This window comes from Crocuta crocuta, unplaced genomic scaffold (assembly GCF_008692635.1).
Source record: "Crocuta crocuta isolate KB4526 unplaced genomic scaffold, BGI_CrCroc_1.0 scaffold36, whole genome shotgun sequence".
Taxonomy (NCBI): domain Eukaryota; kingdom Metazoa; phylum Chordata; class Mammalia; order Carnivora; family Hyaenidae; genus Crocuta; species Crocuta crocuta.
This window is the reverse complement of record NW_027532203.1, coordinates 11,609,667-11,631,695: the sequence shown is the minus strand read 5'-3', so window position 1 is coordinate 11,631,695 and position 22,029 is coordinate 11,609,667. Positions and strand designations below refer to the sequence as shown.

The window sequence follows — 22,029 nt, the reverse complement described above, 5'->3', positions numbered from 1 at the left end:
AGCACAGAGCCTGATGTGGGGATCAAACCCACAAACTGTGAAATCATGACCTGAGCTTGATTGACTGAACCATCCAGGTGCCTTATAAATCTCCAATTTAAAATAGGAAAATTATTATCCAATTTTGCAAAATCAGCAAATGTGCATCTTGCAAGTAACCCCAAAATAAAGAATAATGTGTATGTATGCACATAAGAAATTATGTATAATTTGACATAGAAATATAGTCATGGATGTTAAATATTGAAATCATACTTTTGGAATCAAAATCTGGAACGTTTGGGAAGTTGAACACTCAAAAATTAACTGAAAGTTTTAATAAAAATGAGTTCTTTCAGTAAAATTTACTAGAGAAATCAGAGGCTTTCAGAATATGTTTGATCTTAGCACTTTGTTTAAGATACTGTAGCAGATGTGGGGTAAGTGAAGCTTAATTATTAGATATTTGTTTGACAGATATTTGACTACCAAGCACTTCTTTGGGAACTATATCCCCAGTAGCGAATGAGAGAGGAAATCCTTGTGTTGTGGATCTTTTATTCTACTTAGACAAACTAAACAAGTATATAGTATGTGATACATAAGGGAGTACTATAAATGGTGAAGAAAACATTAGTTGGAATAGGAAAATATAGGTACAATTTTAGGCAGCGTAGTCAGGAATGACCCTATGTTGTGGTGGTACTTGAGCACAAATCTAAAATGAGTGAGTAAGGCAAGTATTCATGGGGAAATAACTTTATACCTAAAAGTAATAATACAGAAACCCTGAGGCAGAATCGTATTTGGCATGTTTAAGAAATGAGTCCAGTAGTGTAGCTCAATCAGAATGAACAAGGTAAGATGGAGAGATATAGAGGAATATAGATATAGAGGAACCAGATCATGTAGCATGTTTTAAGCGATGGAATGAAGATTTTTATGTTTTATATAAGTGAGATGAGAAGTCACTGGAGGGTTTTGAGTGGAGGAATGAAATGATCAGATCTACATGTTAAAATATAAAATGGTAGCTGTATGGAGCAAAGACTTAAAAGGAGCTGGTGAAGGAGCAGGGAACCTAGTTAGGAGACTTTTGCAGTCTTTCTGGATAGGATTGGCTCAGGTACCACCGTACATTGGTGGTAGTCAGAAATGGGTAGACTTGGCATATATTTTGAAGGGAGACCTAGTAGAATGGAGATAGAATTCAAGAGTGAATCTAAGTTGTTTGAGCCAAGCAGCTAAAAGATTGGGTGATGCCATTTACTTAGGTAAAGAGCACTGGTAGAGAAACAAATTTGTAGAAGTTATTTTAAGTTTGAGATGAATGAATGTTAAATACTAACTAGTGGTCACTTTTCCCCTGACAGTACACACACAGTCTCACTACCAGGGTGTTTTTGTTTTGCTTTTAATAATTTTAGATGCACACAAAATTCCTGTCACCATTCTTTCAGTTTCTCTAATGCTGTCATCTCACATACCATAGTATAGTGATCATGGAAAGGGAATTAGGTATAATTCTATTATCTAAACTATAGACCTTACTCTAAATTCACTAGTTTCTGTACCAATGTCCTGTTCCAGGATCCAACATTGCATTTATTTGTCATGTTTCCTTTTAAAATACTCTTAAAAACATTTTTTTTTAATGTTTATTTTTGAGAGAGACCACGTGCAAGCAGGGGAGGGGCAGAGAGAGAGACACACACACAGAATCTAAAGTAGGCTCCAGGCTCTGAGCTGTCAGCACAGAGCCTGACGTGGGGCTTGAACTCACCATGAGATTGTGACCTGAGCCGAAGTCAGATGCCTAACTGAGCCCCCCAGGCTCCCCAAATTGTCATGTTTCCGTAATGTACTTCAGTCTGTGACAGTTTCTCAGTCTTCCCGTGTCTGTCATGACCTTGACACTGGTGAAGAGTACTGGTTGGTTAGTTATTTTATAGACAGTTCCTCAGTTTGGGTTTGTGTTAAGTTTTCTTAATGATCAGAATGAGGTTATGCATTTTGGCAAGAATGTAATAGAAATCATGCTATGCCCTTCTCAGTGCATCATTATCAGAGGGTTCATGTTATAGTGATACCGTTGATTTCCTATATGTGTCTTAGTTGGGCTACTGTAATAAATATGCCATAGACCTGGTGGCTTAAGCAACAGATATTTATTTCTGTAGGCTGAGAAGTCTAAGATCAAGGTGTCTGGTGAGGTCCTGGTTCCCAGTTTGTGGATGGCCATCTTCTCCATATAATCTCCCATGGCAGAGAAGAGGGAGGAAACAAGCCCTCTTGTGTCTCTTGGATCAGGGTACTGATCCCATTCGTGATTCCTTGTGACCTAATTACTTCACAAAAGTCCTTTCTCCAAATACCATCACATTGGGATTCATAAGAATCTTAGGGGAACACAAATACTTAGTCCATAGCAATATGTTAATAAAATAATATATTAATATATAAAATTAAGTTAACATTTGTGATGTTAACTTTGAACACTTGGTGTCTACTGGCTGTCATTTTAGTAGAATTATAGTTTCCCCTTGTAATTAATAAATATTTTAGGGGAGATATTTTGAGAGTGCACACATGTACATCTATATTTCCATATGTGTCATATTTTATATGTATGTATAAAATCGTGAGTTCATACTGATACTTTTGACTCCAGTCTTGTATGACTTGTTTTAGCCTTTTTCCTTATTTGTAAGGAATTTCTCCATTGGTAAGAATCCGGACTATTATTATCCATAATCCCTTAACTATTTGTTCATTCTTAGCATACATATAGTTTGAAAATTGCTAATCTATATTCCTGTGAGGAACATATTTACTAACTAGGTCACATTATTTATGTATAGTTCTTTTTATCTTTAGCCTTACAGTTTCCAGCCAAAGTACTGCTTTCCAAAGTTACACTGGTTAATTATTTTCTTCCCAACCCTTCAGTGTGGTCATGTTGTTCAACTGTAATACTGTTAGGTTGTTCATTTTTATTGTACATATTGGGTTTAAACCTCATTTGGTTTAGATTATTTGTTTTTTGAATATGTGAAACATTACTATAGTTCTGAGAGAGCTATACAAAAAGATATACTTGAAGATATTCACTATCAGGTTTTAATGACAAGTCTCAGGACAACTCTGTTAGACAGTAACATTTATTAAATATTCACTAGTGAATTGCACAACTAGTTTATATAATCTGTTTCATAGTTTTCTTTTTGGAACTCTGTTCACTAGTTTGCAGGAAAAATCCACTCCAGGCTTTTGTAACCCTTATGGTTGGCATCAGAAAACTAGAAATTTTGTTGTCTTTCTAATGTTTATTTTTTTTAAGCCAGTGGCTGCATGCACATAATTTAGAGATAATGTCTCAGGTGCTGTCTGCAGGAGTCGGGAGTATAAGGCTAATTGAATCCTTAATCCTTGTTTATTTTTCTTTACTTTTATTATTTTTTTAAACATTTATTTTTGAGAGAGAGAGAGAGCACAAGTGAGTGTGAGCATGAGTGAGGGAGGGGTAGAGGAGGAGGAACAGAGGATCTGGAGCAGGCCCCAGGCTCCACATTGACAGCAGAGAGCCCAATGCAGGGCTCTCAAACTTGTGTACCACGAGTTCATGACCTGAACCAAAGTCAGAGGCTTAACCAACTGAGCCATTCAGGTGCTCCTATTTTTCTTTATTTTTTAAACTTTAGTGAAATATGTGTAACATAATGTTTACTATTTTAACCATTTTTTTAAATTTTTTTTTTTTTTAATGTTTTATTTATCTCTAGGAGAGAGAGAGAGAGACAGCGTGAGCAGGGGAGGGTCAGAGAGAGAGGGAGTCACAGACTCTGAAACAGGCTCCAGGCTCTGAGCTGGCAGTCAGCACAGAGCCCGACGCGGGGCTCGAACCCACGAACCGCGAGATCATGACCTAAGCGAAAGTCGGACGCTTAACCGACTAAGCCACCCAGGCGCCCCTATTTTAACCATTTTTAAGTATACAGTTCTATGTAGTAAGTACCTTCACATTGTTGTGCAGCCATCACCACTGTCCACGTTTAGAATGTCTTCATCTTCCCCAACTGAAACTCTGTATGTATTAAATACTAACTCCCCATTCCTCTTTTGCCCCACCTCTGGCTAGCACCATTCTACTTTCTTTCTGTATGAATTTGACTACTCTAGGAACCTTGTGTGCTTTCTTAGTCAGCTGTGCTAACAAATACCATAGTGGCTTAAACAGTAGAAATTTATTTCTCGCAGTTCTGGAGTTTGGGGAATCTAAGATCACAGTTCTAGCTGGATCTAAGATCAAGGTTCTAGTTGATTCTGTTCCTGATGAAGGCTCTCTTCCTTGCTTGCAGGCAGCTGCTTTCTCACCGTGTCCATCCATGGCCTTTCCTCGAGTTCTTAGGTGTCTCTTATTAGAAGGATGACAATCCTGTGGTATCTGGGCCCTACCCGTATGAGACATTTAACCTTAATCCCTTATGGCCCTATCTCCAAATACAGCTGCATTTGAGGTTAGGGCTTCAAGAATTTTTGTTGGGAGGGGCACAATTTAGTCCATAGCATCATATAAGAAGAACCATACAATATCTGTCCTTTTGTGACTGGCTTATTTCACTTAACCTAATGTCTTCAAGGTTCATCCATGTTGTATCATGTGTCAAAATTTCCTTTCTTTCTTAGACTGAATAATACTTCATTATATGTACTATGTTTTGTTTACCCATTCATCTGTGATGGATACTTGGGTTGTTTCTACCCTTTGTGTATTGTGAATAAGGCTGCTGTAAATATAGGTGTGTAAATAATCTGTTTTGAGTCTGTAATTTTATTTATTCTAGATATATAACCAGAAGGGGATCTTAGGGTAATTCTGTGTTTAATTTTTTGAAGAATTGCCATAGTGTTTTCCACAGCATCTGTACTGTTTTACTTTTCTATATCCCATTTCTTATATTCTATTCATGTAACTGTGGAGAGTATGCTTAACTTTGAACCTCTTCACTAATGAGAGCCTATTTTTAATATTCTTGTGCTTGTCAACAACTTCCTCTAGACTTGAAGTTTAAATAGTATGTGAATTATATCATCTATACTGAAATATATTATGAGGCCTGTTTGTCATTATGTGGTAGTTACCAGGATACAGCAACTCATTTGAAAGGTATAAAAATAATAGTTTGGTAAGAAGACTTTAAAAGAAGTTTTAAAAAATATCCCTTTTAGAGTCTCTTAAAAGAATCCTGATCATGTTACGTAGTACTGTTGCCTTCTTTGGATGCAGGTAGGATCAGTTGATAATTGAGGTTTGAGTGTTTTTTACATAGCAAGGAATGTGTGACCAATGACTAGGTGAAAAACTAGCATTTTCTGTGTGAAAACATTTAGAAGTATTTAGAGAATGCTGTATTTGAAATTCTGGTTCTTTAGCTAATAACCAGCTTTATTTACATACCTGAAAAAGAGCATGTTGGCCTACCTGAGCTCTGAGGACCTTTCATTTCTAAAAAATCTGTGATTTTTAAATCTATAAATGAAAGTATCGCAAATGTGAACATGTCCTGTTCATTTGAAAAGAGCAGGAACTAGAAAGGATGTGCCAAACTTTACGGTTGCCAGTTACCTGGCAACTGGGTAAGGGGAGGGGTTGGGTTACAATTTTGACTTTTCAAAACACATTATTGCCTTGTATTGTTTGAATTTTTGCATTTTATATTGGGGGGGGAAATACAAAATAAAACTTTTTTTCCTCCCTGAATTTGCTTGGTTAATCATTGATCTGTTTTAATGTCAGAGCTGTACCCTTTCTGGAGGGAAACATCATGGTCCTGTTGAAGCCCTGAAACAAATGTTGTTTAATCTTCAAGCAGTACAAGAAAGTTTTAATCAGAATAAAACAGCAGATCTGAAAGAAGAAATTAAGCAAGTAAGCACAGACTTGATTTATGAATTGAGATCTGTGAATGTGAATTAAGATCTGTGGGGATATATGATCCCTTCTCACATTTTTCTTTCAGTTTGACCTCTAGTTTTATGTTAATAAGCATGCTGCAGAACACATATTCTAGAGTTGTAGTATTGTTATTCTTTTCAAAAAGTAACTTACTCAGATTTAGTACTATTACATTTCTGTAGCTGTGTACTCCTGAGTGGATTATTCTCTTTATTGTTATAAATACAGCATCTTATTTAGATATGACAGTGTTAGAGCTATAGTTATGGGAGGATTGTAGGAGTTGCTTTTTAATGCTCTACAAAATTATTTGTATAACCCAACTTTTTGTATTTATATTTGGAAATCCTTTTCAACCTTAGACTTCTCTTCATAAACTTTGTGTTCTGAAATTTTATTTTGTTACCATGTGTTTGGCTTTTCTTAGTTAATGTAAAATCTTTTTTTTTTTTTTAAATGTTTTTTATTTATTTCTAGGAGAGAGAGAGAGACAGCATGAGCAGGGGAGGGTCAGAGAGAGAGGGAGTCACAGACTGAAACAGGCTCCAGGCTCTGAGCTGGCAGTCAGCACAGAGCCCGACACGGGGCTTGAACCCATAAACCGCGAGATCATGACCTAAGCGAAAGTCGGACGCTTAACCGACTAAGCCACCCAGGCGCCCCTTAGTTAATGTAAAATCTTATTTAAAAACCATTGTGTTTTTATGTGTTTCCTAGGAATTTCAAAATCTCTTTATGGTTTGGGCTGCTACTTTGTAAGTGTTGAATTTTCTTCACAGTAGTACAGTGTTTACATAGAGTTTATGTTCTCACAAGTCTGATTGGTTTTTAATTTAATTTTTGATTTTTTTTTATTTTTGAGAGAGAGACAGAGACAGCATGAACAGGGGAGGGTCAGAGATAGAGGGAGACATGGAATCTGAAGCAGGCTTTAGGCTCTGAGCTCAGCACAGAGCCTGACGTGGGGCTTGAACCCACAAACCATGAAATCATGACCTGAGCTGAAGTCAGACGCTCAACCGACTGAACCACCCAGGTGCCCCTCACAAGTCTGATTGTTAATTCTAATTCTGCCACTTAACTAGCAAGTGCAATATTTGTACAAATCTCTTAACCTCTTTAGTTTCATTTTCTTCTGTAAAATGTGGTTGTTGAAAAGGTAAATTGAGACCAACTATGTGAAGTACTTATATAGAGCTTGACACCTGATTAAAACTTAATAGCTGGTAAATACGTAATAAATATTTTGTCATTGTTTTGTTATTCTTATTCACTAGAGCTTTATGAAATTCAGTTTAAATGATAAATGAATGGATCAGCTCTTAGAAACTGTCAAGTCTGAATTGTATTTCTCTATTTTTTCTATACTTAATGATTATTACGTTAACATATAGTGTATAATGTATCCTTTATCCCCCTCCTGTTCTAGATATCACTGAGATGTAACCTTGTTCATTACAGTTATAATTTCAAGCCAAGGTTTTATTGTTATTGGACATACGTTTAGAAGCACACTTGAAAGATGAATAAGTAGTAGTTTTATTTTTAGAATAAAGAAAATATTTAATGCTTTACTGAAAATTATTTGCTAGATTTATTTCCTTGGAAATGCAGACAGTGTTTTTTAATGTTCTTATTTTTCACATACTAAGTAGTACTTAAGTTTATAGTTATATATTTTCAATATTATATTTGGTGTTTTTAATAGGTTTCAGAAGACAATTTCTCTCAATTACAATTGAAGGAAAGTATGGTTCCTATTACTAGGTCACTTCAAAAGTAAGTATTCTCTACTAATTTCTGAAGATGTTATGGATACAAATCCATTTTAGCCTTCTCTTTGAAATCAGAAGATTATAGGAGAAATTAAGTAGTTCTAAGAATAGATAGACTTGATATTTTAAAAAATATTTATTTTTAATTTACATCCAAGTTAGCATGTATTGCAATGATGATTATAGGAGTAGAATCCAGTGATTCATCCCCTACATATAACACCCATTGCTTATCCCAAGTGTCTTCCCTAGTGCCCATCACCTATTTAGCCCATCCCCCCTTCCACAACCCCTCCAGTAACCCTCTGTTCTCCATATTTAAGAATCTTATGTTTTGTCCCCCTCCTTGTTTTTATATTATTTTTGCTTCCCTCCCCTTATGTTCGTCTGTTTTGTATCTTAAATTCCACATATGAGTGAAGTCATATGATATTTGTCTTTTCTCTGACTAATTTTGCTTAGCATAATACCCTCTAGTTCCATCCATGTTGTTGCAGATGGCAAGATTTGCCAAAAAGATTGCCGAGTAATAGTCCATTGTGTATATATACCACATCTTTATCCATTCATCTGTTGATGGACATTAGGACTCTTTCCATACTTTGGCTATTGTTGATAGTGCTGCTATAAATATTGGGGTGCATGTGCCTCTTTGAAACAGCACACCTGTATCCTTTGGATAAATACATATTAATGTAATTGCTGGGTCGTAGGGTAGTTCTATCTTAAATATTTTGAGGAACCTCCATACTGTTTTCCAGAGTGGCTGCACCAAAGTTTGCTTTCCTACCAGCAGTGCAAAAGGGTTCCTCTTTCTCTGCATCTTCGCCAACATCTGTTGTTGGCTGAGTTGTTAATTTTTAGCTATTCTGACTGGTGTGAGGTGGTAACTCATTGTGGTTTTGATTTGTATTTCCCTGACAATGAGTGATGTTGAGCACTTTTCCATGTCTATTCATGTCTTTTGCCCATTTCTTCACTGGATTATTTTTTGGGGGGTGTTGAGTTTGATAAGTTCTTTATAGATTTTGGATAGTAACCCTTTTTCTGATATGGCATTTGCAAATATCTTCTCCCATTCTGTTGGTTTCCTTTTAGTTTTGCTGATTGTTTCATTTGCCGTGCAGGAGCTTTTTATCTTGATGAGGTCCCAGTGGTTCATTTTTGCTTTTGTTCCCCTTGCCTCCTGAGACATGTTGAGTAAGAAGTTGCTGCACCTAAGGTCACAGAGGATTTTGCCAGCTTTCTCCTCGAGGATTTTGATGCTTCCTGTCTGTTTAGGTCTTTCATCCATTTTGAGTTTATTCTTTGTGTATGGTGTAAGAAAGTGGTCCAGGTTCAGTCTCCTACACTTTGCCGTCCGGTTTTCCCAACACCATTTGCTGAAGAGACTGTCTTTATCCCATGGGATATTCTTTCCTGCTTTGTCAAAGATTAGTTAACCATACATTTGAGGGTCCATTTCTGGGTTCTCTATTCTGTTCCACTGATCTGAGTGTCTGTTTTTGGCCAGTACCATACTGTCTTGATAATTACAGCTTTGTAATACAGCTTGAAGTCCAGAATTCTGACGCCTCTAGCTTTGGTTTTCTTTTTCAGGATTGCTTTGGCTTTTGGGGTCTTTTCTGGTTCCATACAAATTTTAGGATTGTTCTAGCTCTGTGAAGAATACTAGTGTTATTTTGATAGGGATTGCATTGAATATGTAGATTGCTTTGGGTAGTATTGATATTTTAACAGTATTTGTTCTTCCAATCCGTGAGCATGGAGTGTTTTTCCTTTCTCTTTCTGTGTGTGTGTGTGTGTGTGTGTGTGTGTGTGTGTGTGTGTGTGTGGTCTTCAGTTTCTTTCATAAGCTTTCTATAGTTTTCAGTGTATAGATTTTTCATTTCTTTGGTTAGGTTTATTCCTAGTATTTTATGGTTTTTGGTGCAATTATAAATGGGATGGATTCCTTGATTTCTTTTTCTGCTGCTTCATTATTGGTATATGGAAATGCAACCGATTTCTGTGCATTGATTTTATATCCAGTGATTTTGCTGAGTCAATGTATCAGTTCTAGCAGTGTTTTGGTGGAATCTTTTGGGTTTTTCATATAAAGTATCATGTCATCTGCAAAGAATGAAAATTTGATTTCCTCCTTGCTGATTTGGGTGCCTTTTATTTCTTTGTGCTGTCTGATTGCTGAGGCTAGGACTTCTGATACTATGTTGAGTAACAGTGGCGAAAGTGGACATCCCTTTCGTGTTCCTGACTTTAGGGGGAAAGCTCTCAGTTTTTCCCCATTGAGGATAATATTATTAGCGTTGGGTCTTTCGTATATGGCTTGTATGATCTTGAGGTATGATCTTTCTATCTCTAACTTTCTTGAGGGTTTTTATCAAGAAAGGATGTTGTATTTTATCAAATGCTTTCTCTGCATCTATTGAGAAGATTGTGTGGTTCTTGTCCTTTCTTTTATTAATGTGATGTATCACATTGATTGATGTGCAGATATTGAACCAGCCCTGCATCCCAGGTATAAATCCTACTTGGTCGTGGTGAATAATTCTTTTAATGTACTGTTGGATGAAGTTGGCTCATATCTTGTTGAGAATTTTTGCATCCTATACTTGATATTTTTAAGCTTCATGGAATATATTATCTAATCCTGAACTTTTCTCTTAAACTTGTGCTATTTCCTATTAATATGTTATTAAGACCTAATGAGATAATCTTAGTCACCTAAATATAATTGAGTAATAGCAATAATTTGACATAGTTGGTATGGATATCCTGGAAGAACAATTTGTTTATAAAATGTGTTTTTATGTATTTCCTCTAGAATAAATATAATAATGATAAATGTGTCATTATTTGACATATCTCTACAGAAACCTAAAGTGGGCATAATGTCCTGGATATAAAGATAGGTCTAAATGTCCTAAGTATGTTAATCTGTTTTCTTAGTTACATTATCTTAAGGAAAAATGTGGAGATAGATACAAATCTTTCCTATGGTCATGGTATTGGCAGAGGGAACGGTATTTATTTATGGGTTTGGTTGTGTGAATATGAAGCGCCCTCAGAAAGTGGAATACTGAACTTTAGGAAATGCTAAGATTGAAATTTTTTACTTTAGTAATTCCATTTCACTTGGCAAGAAGTGGGCCTATACAAATCTTGTCTACTTTGTCCTTTCAGAATGTGGTTAGAATTCAGTTATCTAAGGAAGTAGTGGAAAAGTGAAACACTAGACATGTAAACTTATGACTCTAGTTGTTGTGATATTTATGTGTACGTATGTGTATACACACACACTTTTTAAAAAATTTCCATAGTTTAAAAATATATGTATGTATGACTTTTTCCCCTCGACTTTGTAATTTATAATTTTCTGGGTGGAAATAATGCCTTACTTTATAGCTTGCCATAGTATTTGGGTATAGTGTTCCTATCTAGTAGGAGTCGGTGAATAATGATAATAACTAACATTTATTGAACACTTACCAGGTATCAGTGTTCTTAGTGCTTTTGAGTAATTCATGTGATCTTTACAACCCTATGAGGTTAAGTACTATTATTATTTTCATAATTCAGATCAGATAATAAAGATCAAGTAATTAATTTGGCCCAAGGCTACATAGCTAGTAAGAAGTAGCACTGGGATTCAAATCGGATGGTCTGATTCTACAGCCTATGTTCTTAACACTCCTCTTATTAATGATAGTGGTACATTATCCATGCAGACTAGTGTAGGGCCTCAGTTGATTATTTAGGATAAAGACCTCATTCTGCTTTAAAATTTAAAATAAGACGACCTCAAGATTTCCATGTTTCTTAAAAGCATTTATGTTGAACTTGTGTCATAGACTTAAATGTGCTTCCAAAGTACATATCCTGGAAGATGCTTTTTCTTGGTGAAAATAAACACTGGGCCATAAGTAATTAAATGACCACAAAAATTGATATTGATCGTAGGCACTTTTACCATTAGCTGAGAATATTTTTTAACTTTTTTTTTTTTTACATTTATTTATTTTTGAGAGAGAGAGAGAGAGCACAAGTGGGGGTGGGGCAGAGAGAGAAGGAGACACAGAATCTGAAGTAGGCTCCAGGCTCCGAGCTGTCAGCACAGAGCCTGATGCGGGGCTCAAACTCACAAGCCCTGAGATCATGACCTGAGCCAAAGTCTGATGCTTAACTGACTGAGCCACCCAAGTGCCTGAATTTTTTTCTTTAATAGTAGTAACTTTTTTTCTGGCTTAGACGATCAGTAATCTTGCCTACATATAAAATGCCATTTTCAAAGAGTAAGATTCATGTTTGTCAGATGGCTGTTAGCTGTTGCTTCTGTTGGATTAGCTGGTGCAATCTTAATTTGGCTTTTACTTTACATTTCAAAATTACTATCAGTAAGGTACTTGTACTGATATGAAAGTAAGTGTAAACTTTTAAAAGTATGTTAGTACATGTTTTCTTTAGTTTTAGTCTGTAGATTATTTTAAGGACAATTTGAAATTCAGATTGTTCTGGTTAGATTTATGGACATCTTTTCATATTTTAAAATAAATAGACTCCGCTTTTTCAGAAGTTGCAGATTGTACCTTGGATACTTTGATGACCTTTTCTAGCATGAAAGTCCTATTAATGTCTTTCCCTTTCCCTCAAATAGGAGTTCTTGTTTTTAACAGTTTGATTGCTAACAGTTTTAAATTGTTTTTCATTAGGCTCAAGAAACCGTAAGCTCTTACTATGGGTTCCGTTTACTCTGTTGGATGCTCGGTTTTCTTATGTTCTTTCTTTAGAAATAATTGCTTTCTAGGAAGACTCATTGGACCTGAAGTAGAGTAGAGACTGCGTAGCTTAAGATGTTATTTTTTTCAGAGGGATATTTCTTGTAGTAGAAATCTAAATTGTAATTGTTTTGTATCTTTATAATTCTAAGCTTTGTCTTATACATTCACATATTAGGATGTTGATAAAAACTTATTAACTGAAATCTCTGTGTGAGAAATTTGTCATCTTTAAGCAAATGAAAAAATTGTAGTTTTTGAGCAGGGGCCTTTTCTAGAACCTTGTATGTCATTTAAGCCACCAGCTACTCTGTCTAGGCTGGCTGTGAAGAATGAGCAATAATTACATTGCTCATACACTATAGAGGTGAGCAGTTGGAGACTATTGCAGAATTATCCGTCATCCAAAAATAATTTGTATTGGTTTTGGAGTATGTTGTTTTATATACAGTTTGGAAATGAATGTGTAAGATTTTGTAGTTTTCAGTACTAAAGGCCATGCCATGAAGATTTAGTGATAGCTAGAAAGTTGTCCTGTTTCTCACTTCTCTTTTCCTTCTCAATTCTCTGGTCTTCATTCTATACTAGAGATAGACAGAATTACCTCTCAGATTTGTAAAACATGATCCTGGAGGAATAATTTTTCTTTATACTAATGTACTCTACTAAGATCTAGAGAGTGGTAGGCAGTTTGTTTAGTTGTTGCTGGATATGAGGCTGAAACATAATACCCAAGAGCACCCAGTATAGCAGTACTAATAGAGGCAAGTACTACCAGAGGCAAGATATCATTGAGTAAATTAAAATACAGTTTAATTACTTTAATATAATCAGTCTGTTATTGAGTTTCTGTGGGTTCATTGATAGATACATTCTCATAATAAGAAGGTTTTTTTTTTTAAATTTTTAAAAATTTATTTCTGAGAGAGAGAGAGAGAGAGAGCACGAGCATGAACAGGGGAGGGTCAGAGAGAGAGAGGGAGACACAGAATCTGAAACAGTCTCCAGGCTCTGAGCTGGCTGTCAGCACAGAATCCGATGTGGGGCTCGAACCCACAAACCGTGAGATCATGACCTGAGCCGATGTCGGATGCTTAACCGACAGAGCCACCCAAGCGCCCTGTGACAGGAGTTTTTTAAATTCCAGTTTTTAAGATGAATGACTATTTGGTATTTTAACATAACTCTCAAACTGATACTTTTTTCATTAGCTTGCTTTCTCACTTTTTTAGAAAAGAAACTCAAGAATAATTTCCTTCTATTATTTTATCCTGTGCTTCTCCCTACACATACCTTTGAAATAGCAAATCACTTTTGGTGGCCTGTTCTCTAAGTAGATTGATTGGCTTGTTCTTAGCAGGGCAGATAGAGGTTGAATGAACGGAAATGAAAGCTGATTGTGTAGCTGAGGAAGGGGGACTGAAGAGTTCACATTACTGCTTAGCTTTTTCATTCATCCTCACCATACCACACCCCTCCCTTCCCTTCCCATCCTTCTTCTTTCTCCCTAACATTTGCTTTAAAGACCTAAAATAGGACTAGAACGGAAACCAGTTATATTGAGTTATGGTTATAAAAATATTTGAATAAATTTCTAATTGGCAGCGTGTGCTTCTTTGTTGATACATTTAAAGAAGACATTTAAAATATAGGTAAGTTAAAAATAATTTTGTAAAAGGGTTTGTGCATAACTTGTGTGAAAGCAGTATACCATAATGTGGTCTTTTCCCTAACCTTCACATGTTGATCAGGAAACAGAGAAAGGGAATATTGGAAAGCGTCAGTGGGTCACTAGTGAGGTGTCACTGTTTGATGGATGAACAACAAGGCTCAAAGTTGTCTAATAGTTGGCCAGTTATGTCATATGAACTTTGGGATTGTAGACAGAAGGGCTTCATTATATGTGTTCTAGCAATGAGTTTAATAACTTATGTAATTTTGTAATTAGTACATAGCTATTGTAATTTCAAAGTTAGTGTGAATATAAAAGAAATTTTTAGATACCTTCAATGACTGTAATGTGATAGAAAAGATCTCTGATTTCTATGGCATATGCGGTCACAGAGTTGGCTCTGTTGCTCGCATTCATAATGGAAGGAAATGCTAACTTACAGGTAGTATTTAGTGAAAATAAAGGTGAGAATATTTTCCCCCCATTCAGCTTTGTAGATGCTGTAAATGCAAGGGATCTGTGGCCTCAGAGTTGTAAGCAAATTCTAGCCACTTGTCTCTCCCTCCCTCTTTGTCCCTTCCTCTCTTTCTATCCTCTTCTCTCCCTCTCTCCCTCCCTCCTTTCCTTGCTCTCTTTCTAACCTCCTTCCCTTCCTCTCTTTCTTCTTTCCTTACTATTTTAGTTGTTTTTTTTAATGTTTTGTTTATTTCTGAGAGAGAGAGACAGTGTGAGTAGGGAAGAGTCAGAGAGGGAGACACAGAATCTAAAAGAGGGTCCAGGCTCTGAGCTGGCTGTCAGCACAGAGCCCCAAGCGGGGCTCGAACCCATGAACCATGAGATCATGACCTGAGCTGAAGTCAGATGCTTAACTGACTGAGCCACCCAGGAGCCCCATTCCTTCCTATTTTACTTTTAAGCAATCTCTGCACCCAGTGCGGATCTTGAACTCACAATCCCGAGATCAGGAGTCACAGGCTCCACCAACTAAGCCAGCCGGGTGCCCCTCTTTCTTTTGAATCATAGGTTGTTAAATAATAAGCCTGACAAGAAAAAGGTAGATCTAAGTCAAAAACTTACAGATTATCATCTTTCTCATAAATGTGTTTCTAGGAAGAAAATAATTTTTTAGGTAAAGAGATTTTACTATAGGATGTAGAAATGATAGAATCTAGTTAATTTTACCTCTGATTGCATAGTAACTTTGGGGGAGTTTTTGTCCTTTAGTTGATGAAGATAAGAACCTTAAAAATTAACTGAAGTTGCCAAAAGGGTGGCAAAAGCCAGATTCTTAATACATTTCAGTAAAAGTGTCCAAGAAGCAGAGTACAGGGAAATAGATATAATGTAATTAACAGTACTAGATTCTTCCATCTTCTTATCGTGGGTAAAGTGGAAGGTGTATTTTACGTAATACACATTTACTGAACCTGTGTTAGAGACTGTAGAGCAGAGTATTATAGTCACCACCTTTCAGCTCACCTTAGAAATAGTAATTTCTGTTAGTAAACACACTAGTACACATCATAATTGTTATATTGTTTTCTTGGTCCCTTATTAATAAGAGATCTGAAATATGGTTGATTGACACGAGTGGTACGTAAGGTTCTGAATGAGTAATAGGGAGGAAGAACTGGAAGAATATTTTTAGAGGAAGACTAGAAAGTTCAGGGCTTCTCTTTTCTTGGTTTGTTTAGGAGTGATTAAATTTTAGCTTTGTTTTAGAGAAAACAAAAAAATCAGGTTGCTGATACAATACCACATAGTTGTCATTTGTTTCCCCCCATGTTCAATAAAAATGAGTTTTCTTCAACTGTGACTGATTTTTCAGAGCTTTTTAAAAACTTTTTAGCTATCTTAAATGTACGTCTTAATGAATATACTTTGTTTCTTAAATAAGATACACCATATTCCAAAAGAAAAGGTGTAATTTCAGTTACTGTGAAAATGACATGAAAAAATTGTCTTGTTAAGTATGATACAAATAAACCTATTATTAAAGTTCTTGGCAGACTTTCAAAAAAAGTCTTGAATGTCAAAAAAATACATTTTTAAAATAAATGTTTATAGAATTTAAATGAATTATTTTAGCCTTCAGTTACTCAGATCTCAAGATTTTATAAAGAAAAATTCTAAATGTTTGATATTTATTTTATAAATTCATTTCTCATACTAATTTTGAAGTTAATAAACAATGTAATCACCATTTGTTGCTGTCTGCATTGTATGTTCAGTCTTTAATACTGGTTTATAATGTGTTTTATACTTTTTAATGAAGGGCTTTGCACCATTTATCTCGCCTGAGAGACCTGGTTGATGATACCAGTGGGAAACAGTCACCGAAAATGTGAAGAGGAAAATAAAACATTCCAACCAATAAATAGTCACCACAGAACAAAAATGTATTTTTTCCTATTGTTTAAAGTGACAAAGAAATTATAAGTCATACATTATTCTGTGTTTGGTTCAAGTATTATGTTTTTTTTTCTTAAACAAACTTGAAAATGTGCATAGATTTTGTGACCTATTCTCATTTTATGCCAAAATGCCAGAATGAACTTGAAGGATCCACGCTGTGTCCTACAGTCTGATTTTGGTTTTCAGGCCAGCAAATGTCCTCTATTCAAAGATTTCTGTTCTTGAAACTTACATGGACTTAATCTTACTGAGCATTCTCATCATTTTATCATCGGTTTCTGGATTATTAAGAAACTCTTCTTGGTTTCTATCCAAAATCACTTAAGTAGACTTCTTGATAAAATCAACGTCTACTTTTAAGTAGCTTAAAGTGCCCGGGGGCGCCTGGGTGGCTCAGTTGGTTAAGCATCCGAACTTCAGCTCAGGTCGTGATCTCACAGTTTGTGGGTTTGAGCCGTGCTTTGGGCGCTCTGCTGACAGCTAGCTCAGAGCCTGGAGCCTGTTTCAGATTCTGTATCTCCTTCTCTGACCCTCCCCTACTCATGCTCTCTCTCCCAGAAATAAATAAAAACATTAAAAAAATTAAGTAGCTTAAAAGAATATGAAAGTCATTATGGTGAATCTTATGCATATAGAAGTATGTTACTTTTAATTTTCATAAGTATTTAAGATATGTTCTATTTGCAAATAACATTAATTTAGTAATGGGGTGATGCACTGCTAAAAGGAATGTTGTTTTATGTTGTGAAATCAAAGAGAAAACCTCTTTTAATTGTTTTGATTTTGATTCTGTGTAAGATGATCTTGACAGTTTACAAAGCATTTTGGTGTTGTATATTTGTGAATTTAATATTTTGATACTAGATTATTTCTCCGACTTTAGTTTTGGGGTTAGCTCAAACTAATAAAAGCTGTGAGATCAGTGACTAATTACTTTATGCAGTTTGATAAGTAAACTTAAAAAGAATATGGAAAATTCAAAAGCAACTCTGTATTACAAAGCTGTTTTGTAAGAACTGAACTTTCTTTAAAGCAATCTGTAGTCTAAAGTCTGTCTCTAGCTGGGACTGAACTGAGCTCTGCAATTTTGCATTTTCTACCAAGTAAATTTCTAATAAGCAAGGAAACATCTTTACCAACAACACTAGGAATTAAGTCATAAAGCATGTTTTAAAAGCCTGATGAAAGAAGGTCTGCATGTTTATACAAAAAGTACAAATTAACATGCCCAGATTGTAACATCTTTGTTAGGTAGCTTTACATCAAATAGGAATTTCTAAGTACATTGTGTTAAAGAATTTTTTCCCCCAAAATTTATAGACCTTTGCTATAGAACTTACACATCAAAGACTATAGAATGAAGGCTGTCACTTTTTTCTCAACCAGGGAGTCGCCACCATGCAGTTGTTTTGCCCAGTTTGAGAGTCACTTGCCATTAAGTTTGTTTTGTTTAGTCTGTGGAGGTATTTCCACACCAACATTCTATTTTCTGATTATGATCTTCTGTTTCAAAACAAACAGTTTGCATACAATCAAACAAGGCATTACTTTGATGAAAGTATGACTGGATGTTAAAAATGCAGATTTTTAAGTGGATGAATATGAAGTGGATCTGGGATGATCATGTTCCAGGCTTAGCCAAATCTTCTGTTAGGCAGTCTAATGAAGGCAGAGGAGATGAATATATATCATCAGATAATTAACTTCTAATCGCATATATGTTCATCAGACCTAGTATTTAGTATTTGCCTAAAAAGCATTTCCAAAGAGATTCTGCTGTAATGACTGAATAGCACTGATTTGATTAATGCTGCCATTTGTGAGAAAATAGCTTCAATGCTAAATAAGAGAAGCCTTCTAAATTTTTATAACTAATATTTTAATAAACTTGATTATACTTACTAAAGGAATATTTTCCTTTGTGTTAAATGTGTAAGCTTAGTCATTTGAACCAAAAAAATAAATTAACTTTTTTAAAGTGGTTAATTCCACTTTTATTAAAAAGCAAAATGTTTAGGAGAGTCAACTAAAAAATCTAAATGATAAATGTTCATGAAATTCGCTAAAGAACTGATTCAATTACATGTTAAAAATTTCAGTATTCTTTATGTTGAGTTTTCCAGGGGTGAAAGGAAAGCAACAGTATTGAGACTGCTGAATTGGGAATTTAAAGAAGATAATGAGAACAATTAAAGGTTTTAAAAGTTGCAGTGAGAATATAAATTTTTATCAACCCCTTTTAGGCATATTTAAAAGTGTTAGATAGAAAAAGATTTTATTTTATTTTTTGTTGTTGTTGTATTTATAGTTTATTTCAAAGACCTGATGTGGTCCCCATGTTTCTGTGACATTTTTTCTGTTTACAGGCTACGAAATAGTGTTTTCATTTTTTTTTTTAAGAAAAAGATTTTAATAAGACATTTCAGATTTTTAGTTGAGTATGAAAAAAATTTAACCTAATTCCAAAACTTTTTTGAGATCAAGGGATAAAGGTGCAATGAGTATATGAAGACTCAAAACTCAACTGTATTTTCTTTAATGTCAGTAGGAACTTCACTGTCACTGTTTTCTGTGTTAGCACATTGCTGTGTCGTAGAGATTTCTGACCAAATTGAGGAACACTGTTGTGGGTTCGTTTGTTTGGATTATGTGTCTGTTATTTCTTGTTGAGATTTATAAATGTGGATTTTTTTGATATTTAAAGGTTAAGCTAATATCTTGTTAACTTCTATACATTTATACCAAAATGTTTTTTGAAGATAAATCATGGTAAGATTCTTCCCCTCCCCATGCTTTGAATATGTGGAATCGCTCATAGGTTTGAATTTTTGTTTTGTCTTTCCTTTTCCAACGTGTACTGTGTGTCAAAATCTATTTGGTGAAAGTGCTATCAAGAAGTGAACTTGCCAAACTGCAAATACGGTGAAAAGAGACAAAAGAAGCAAAAGGCCAATAAAATTGATGATTTCTGAACAATTGAAGTTTCTTGAAATGTGAAAGACTGTATCATTCTGTTCCATGTACCAATTAGATGTTTTATGCATGGTTATATGTTGTGTTAGACTGTAGTGCCTATCGTGTAAGGATTGGTGTAACCTAGGCCTGAATATGTGAACGAACGCATATTCAGGTTATATTGTTAGATTTTTTTTCCCATGACATTTGAAATTATTCCCTTTCTGTTTCCTGGTTTTCTTTCTTCTTTATATTCATCTGTGGCTAAGATCATTTTCCTTTTTTAAACAAAAATATCTTAGCTTTTTACCCTCCTACTTTGTTCTGCAGTTTGTTCTAGACCAGACTTCTATAACAGCTTTTCTCACAATGTAGCTACTTTTCTAACACTGTAACAAATGTATCTGTCCATTCTTCATTATCTTAACTAAGAGGGGTCCATTTGCCTAATGCTTATTTTTTTCCCCAATTTTTAAAAATACTCATTTTTTGAGAGAGAGAACGAGTGGGGTAGGGGCAGAAATAGAGAAAGACCAAATCTGAAGCAGCTCAGGATCTGAGGAGATCCTGACCTGAGCTGAGGTTGGATGCTTCACTGATGGAGCCACTCAGGCAGCCTTGCCTAATACCTATTTCAACCATTTAACATTCCTTCCCTCCCTTTCAGCACTTGCATCGAGTAGTGACTGACTGGTCTGCAAGACACTATTGTAACACCACCACATAACATTCCTAATCTACTTCAGAAATTTGCTGTACATTGCTTTACTTATTATCCCAACTTTCTACAGATTCTCACCTTTGTGTGTATTATCTCCCACACTTGAAACACTTCGTTTTCTTTCATTCTGGTTATGTAAAGCTTACTCTACCATTTCTTTAAAGCTCTGACTGAATGTTGTATTTTCTTTTCCAAATATTCTAACATTCTTCCAGACTGGTTAGGTTGGCTTTCCTCTTTCCTCGCCCATCATTCATTTAGCTATTATGATTCTTGTTTTTGTTTTGAATAGTGTCTCTTAATCACGTTGTATTCCTAGGGGAGAAAAATGTCTCAAAAGTTAGAGGATTAATTTTTATCTCCTTGATAGTACCTCTTACACTACAGTGTATAACCAGGAACATGTAAACTTAAAGCCGTGATAATTTTAAGTGTAGTTCTCCCTATAAGATCGTAGGCTCAGAAAAGGACAGATCATATTTTTTTAATTTATGTGATATCCTGCAAATCCTTCAAATGAAGTAAATCAAGCCTATTTTTTGATGTTGCTGATGCTGTTTATCAAATAGGATCAACATTTGTGTACTTTAGATGACATCTGTAAGGCTTCTAACCTCTTGAGCTCTCAAAGCTAAGATTTTTTAGTTTTTATATATTTTGCATTTCATCAAATATACAAATTATTTTACAGATCTAGGACTGTGTCTAGGAAAACTTTCAGTGGTTGGTTTTCATTGTGTTGCTTTGAGCTTGGCTTGATGGGAAACTATCATTCTGGGTCCAATCTAGAAACAAAAGCCACATAGTGATTTTAACAAGGGATGTTTATTATGAAAAAAGTTTTAAACTGTGACAAATGAAATAAGATATGAGAATTCTGTATGGTACCCCAGAGCTGAGGGGGAGTAGCCAAGGAAAAGGTACTTGGGTTATCTTCCCTTGGGTAATGCATTAGACGTAGGGGCTTAAGATTTGGGTTCAGATCTCACTGAAGAAGGGGTAGCTGTGGCCCACTGGATGGCAGAGAAGTTTACTAGTTTGTCCAGACCAGAGTTGATCTTCAGTCACTAGGCAAATAGGAAGTCACCCTCCAAGGTTCAGGAAAACTGTAGCTAGTTACTGGGTGTGTGGGCACACAGACAGGAAGGGGTATCAGTGTTGGCAGGATACCTGGAACATGACGTGTTTGTGTTGAAAGGGTTGAAGGAAGGGGATTAGCAGCCTGGTCCAGGTCTGTGAGTGCCAAGAAGAACCATACATTCTAGGATTGTGACTGGGGAAAGAGTATCACCAGATGTTTTCATACCCACCTGGTTTGCTGATGGTGCAGCTGTCAGAGAGCAGTGGTAGAGCCCCTTCAGGGTGAATTTGAAACCCAGAGACTGTAAATTGATAGATTTTAGAAATTTAGATTTTAGATTTTGGTGGGAGAGAACACGTATGGAAAATACAAAATGCCTCACCTGTCTACCCTTCCCTCCGTTTTGCAATGTCTTGCATGACCTATTCAAACAAGAACTGGGAATTAAAGGCAAGGTCGCAAAACTGTCAGGTCATAGAAAACAGGTAAAATGAGAGAATGTGGGCCAGTGTTCTAAATATCTAATGAGGGGTGCCTGGGTGGTGCAGTTGGTAAAGTGTCTGACTTTGGCTCAGGTCATGATCTCATGGTTTTTGAGTTCAAGCCCTGTGTGGGTGTCTGTGCTGACAGCTCAGAGCCTGGAACCTGCTTTGGATTCTGTGTCTCCCTCTTTCTCTGCCTCTCCCTCACACATGCTGTT

At 35.6% G+C, this 22,029-nt stretch overlaps 1 protein-coding gene across 4 annotated transcripts in view; it reads left to right on the top strand.

The window, feature by feature from the left end:
• Window positions 1-22,029, top strand: part of LOC144242609 (lung adenoma susceptibility protein 2-like) — a 60,270-nt gene that overhangs the window by 9,011 nt on the left and 29,230 nt on the right. For 2 of the 4 annotated variants that reach the window (XM_077777586.1, XM_077777584.1), the window contains exons 6-8: window positions 5,777-5,908; window positions 7,644-7,714; window positions 16,433-19,553. In XM_077777586.1, coding sequence (XP_077633712.1) covers window positions 5,777-5,908; window positions 7,644-7,714; window positions 16,433-16,505 — 276 coding nt within the window. In that variant the 3' untranslated portion in view covers window positions 16,506-19,553. Of the gene's footprint in view, window positions 1-5,776; window positions 5,909-7,643; window positions 7,715-16,432; window positions 19,554-22,029 lie in introns of those variants that run through there. The other 2 variants (XM_077777583.1, XM_077777585.1) reach the window with 2 other exon arrangements.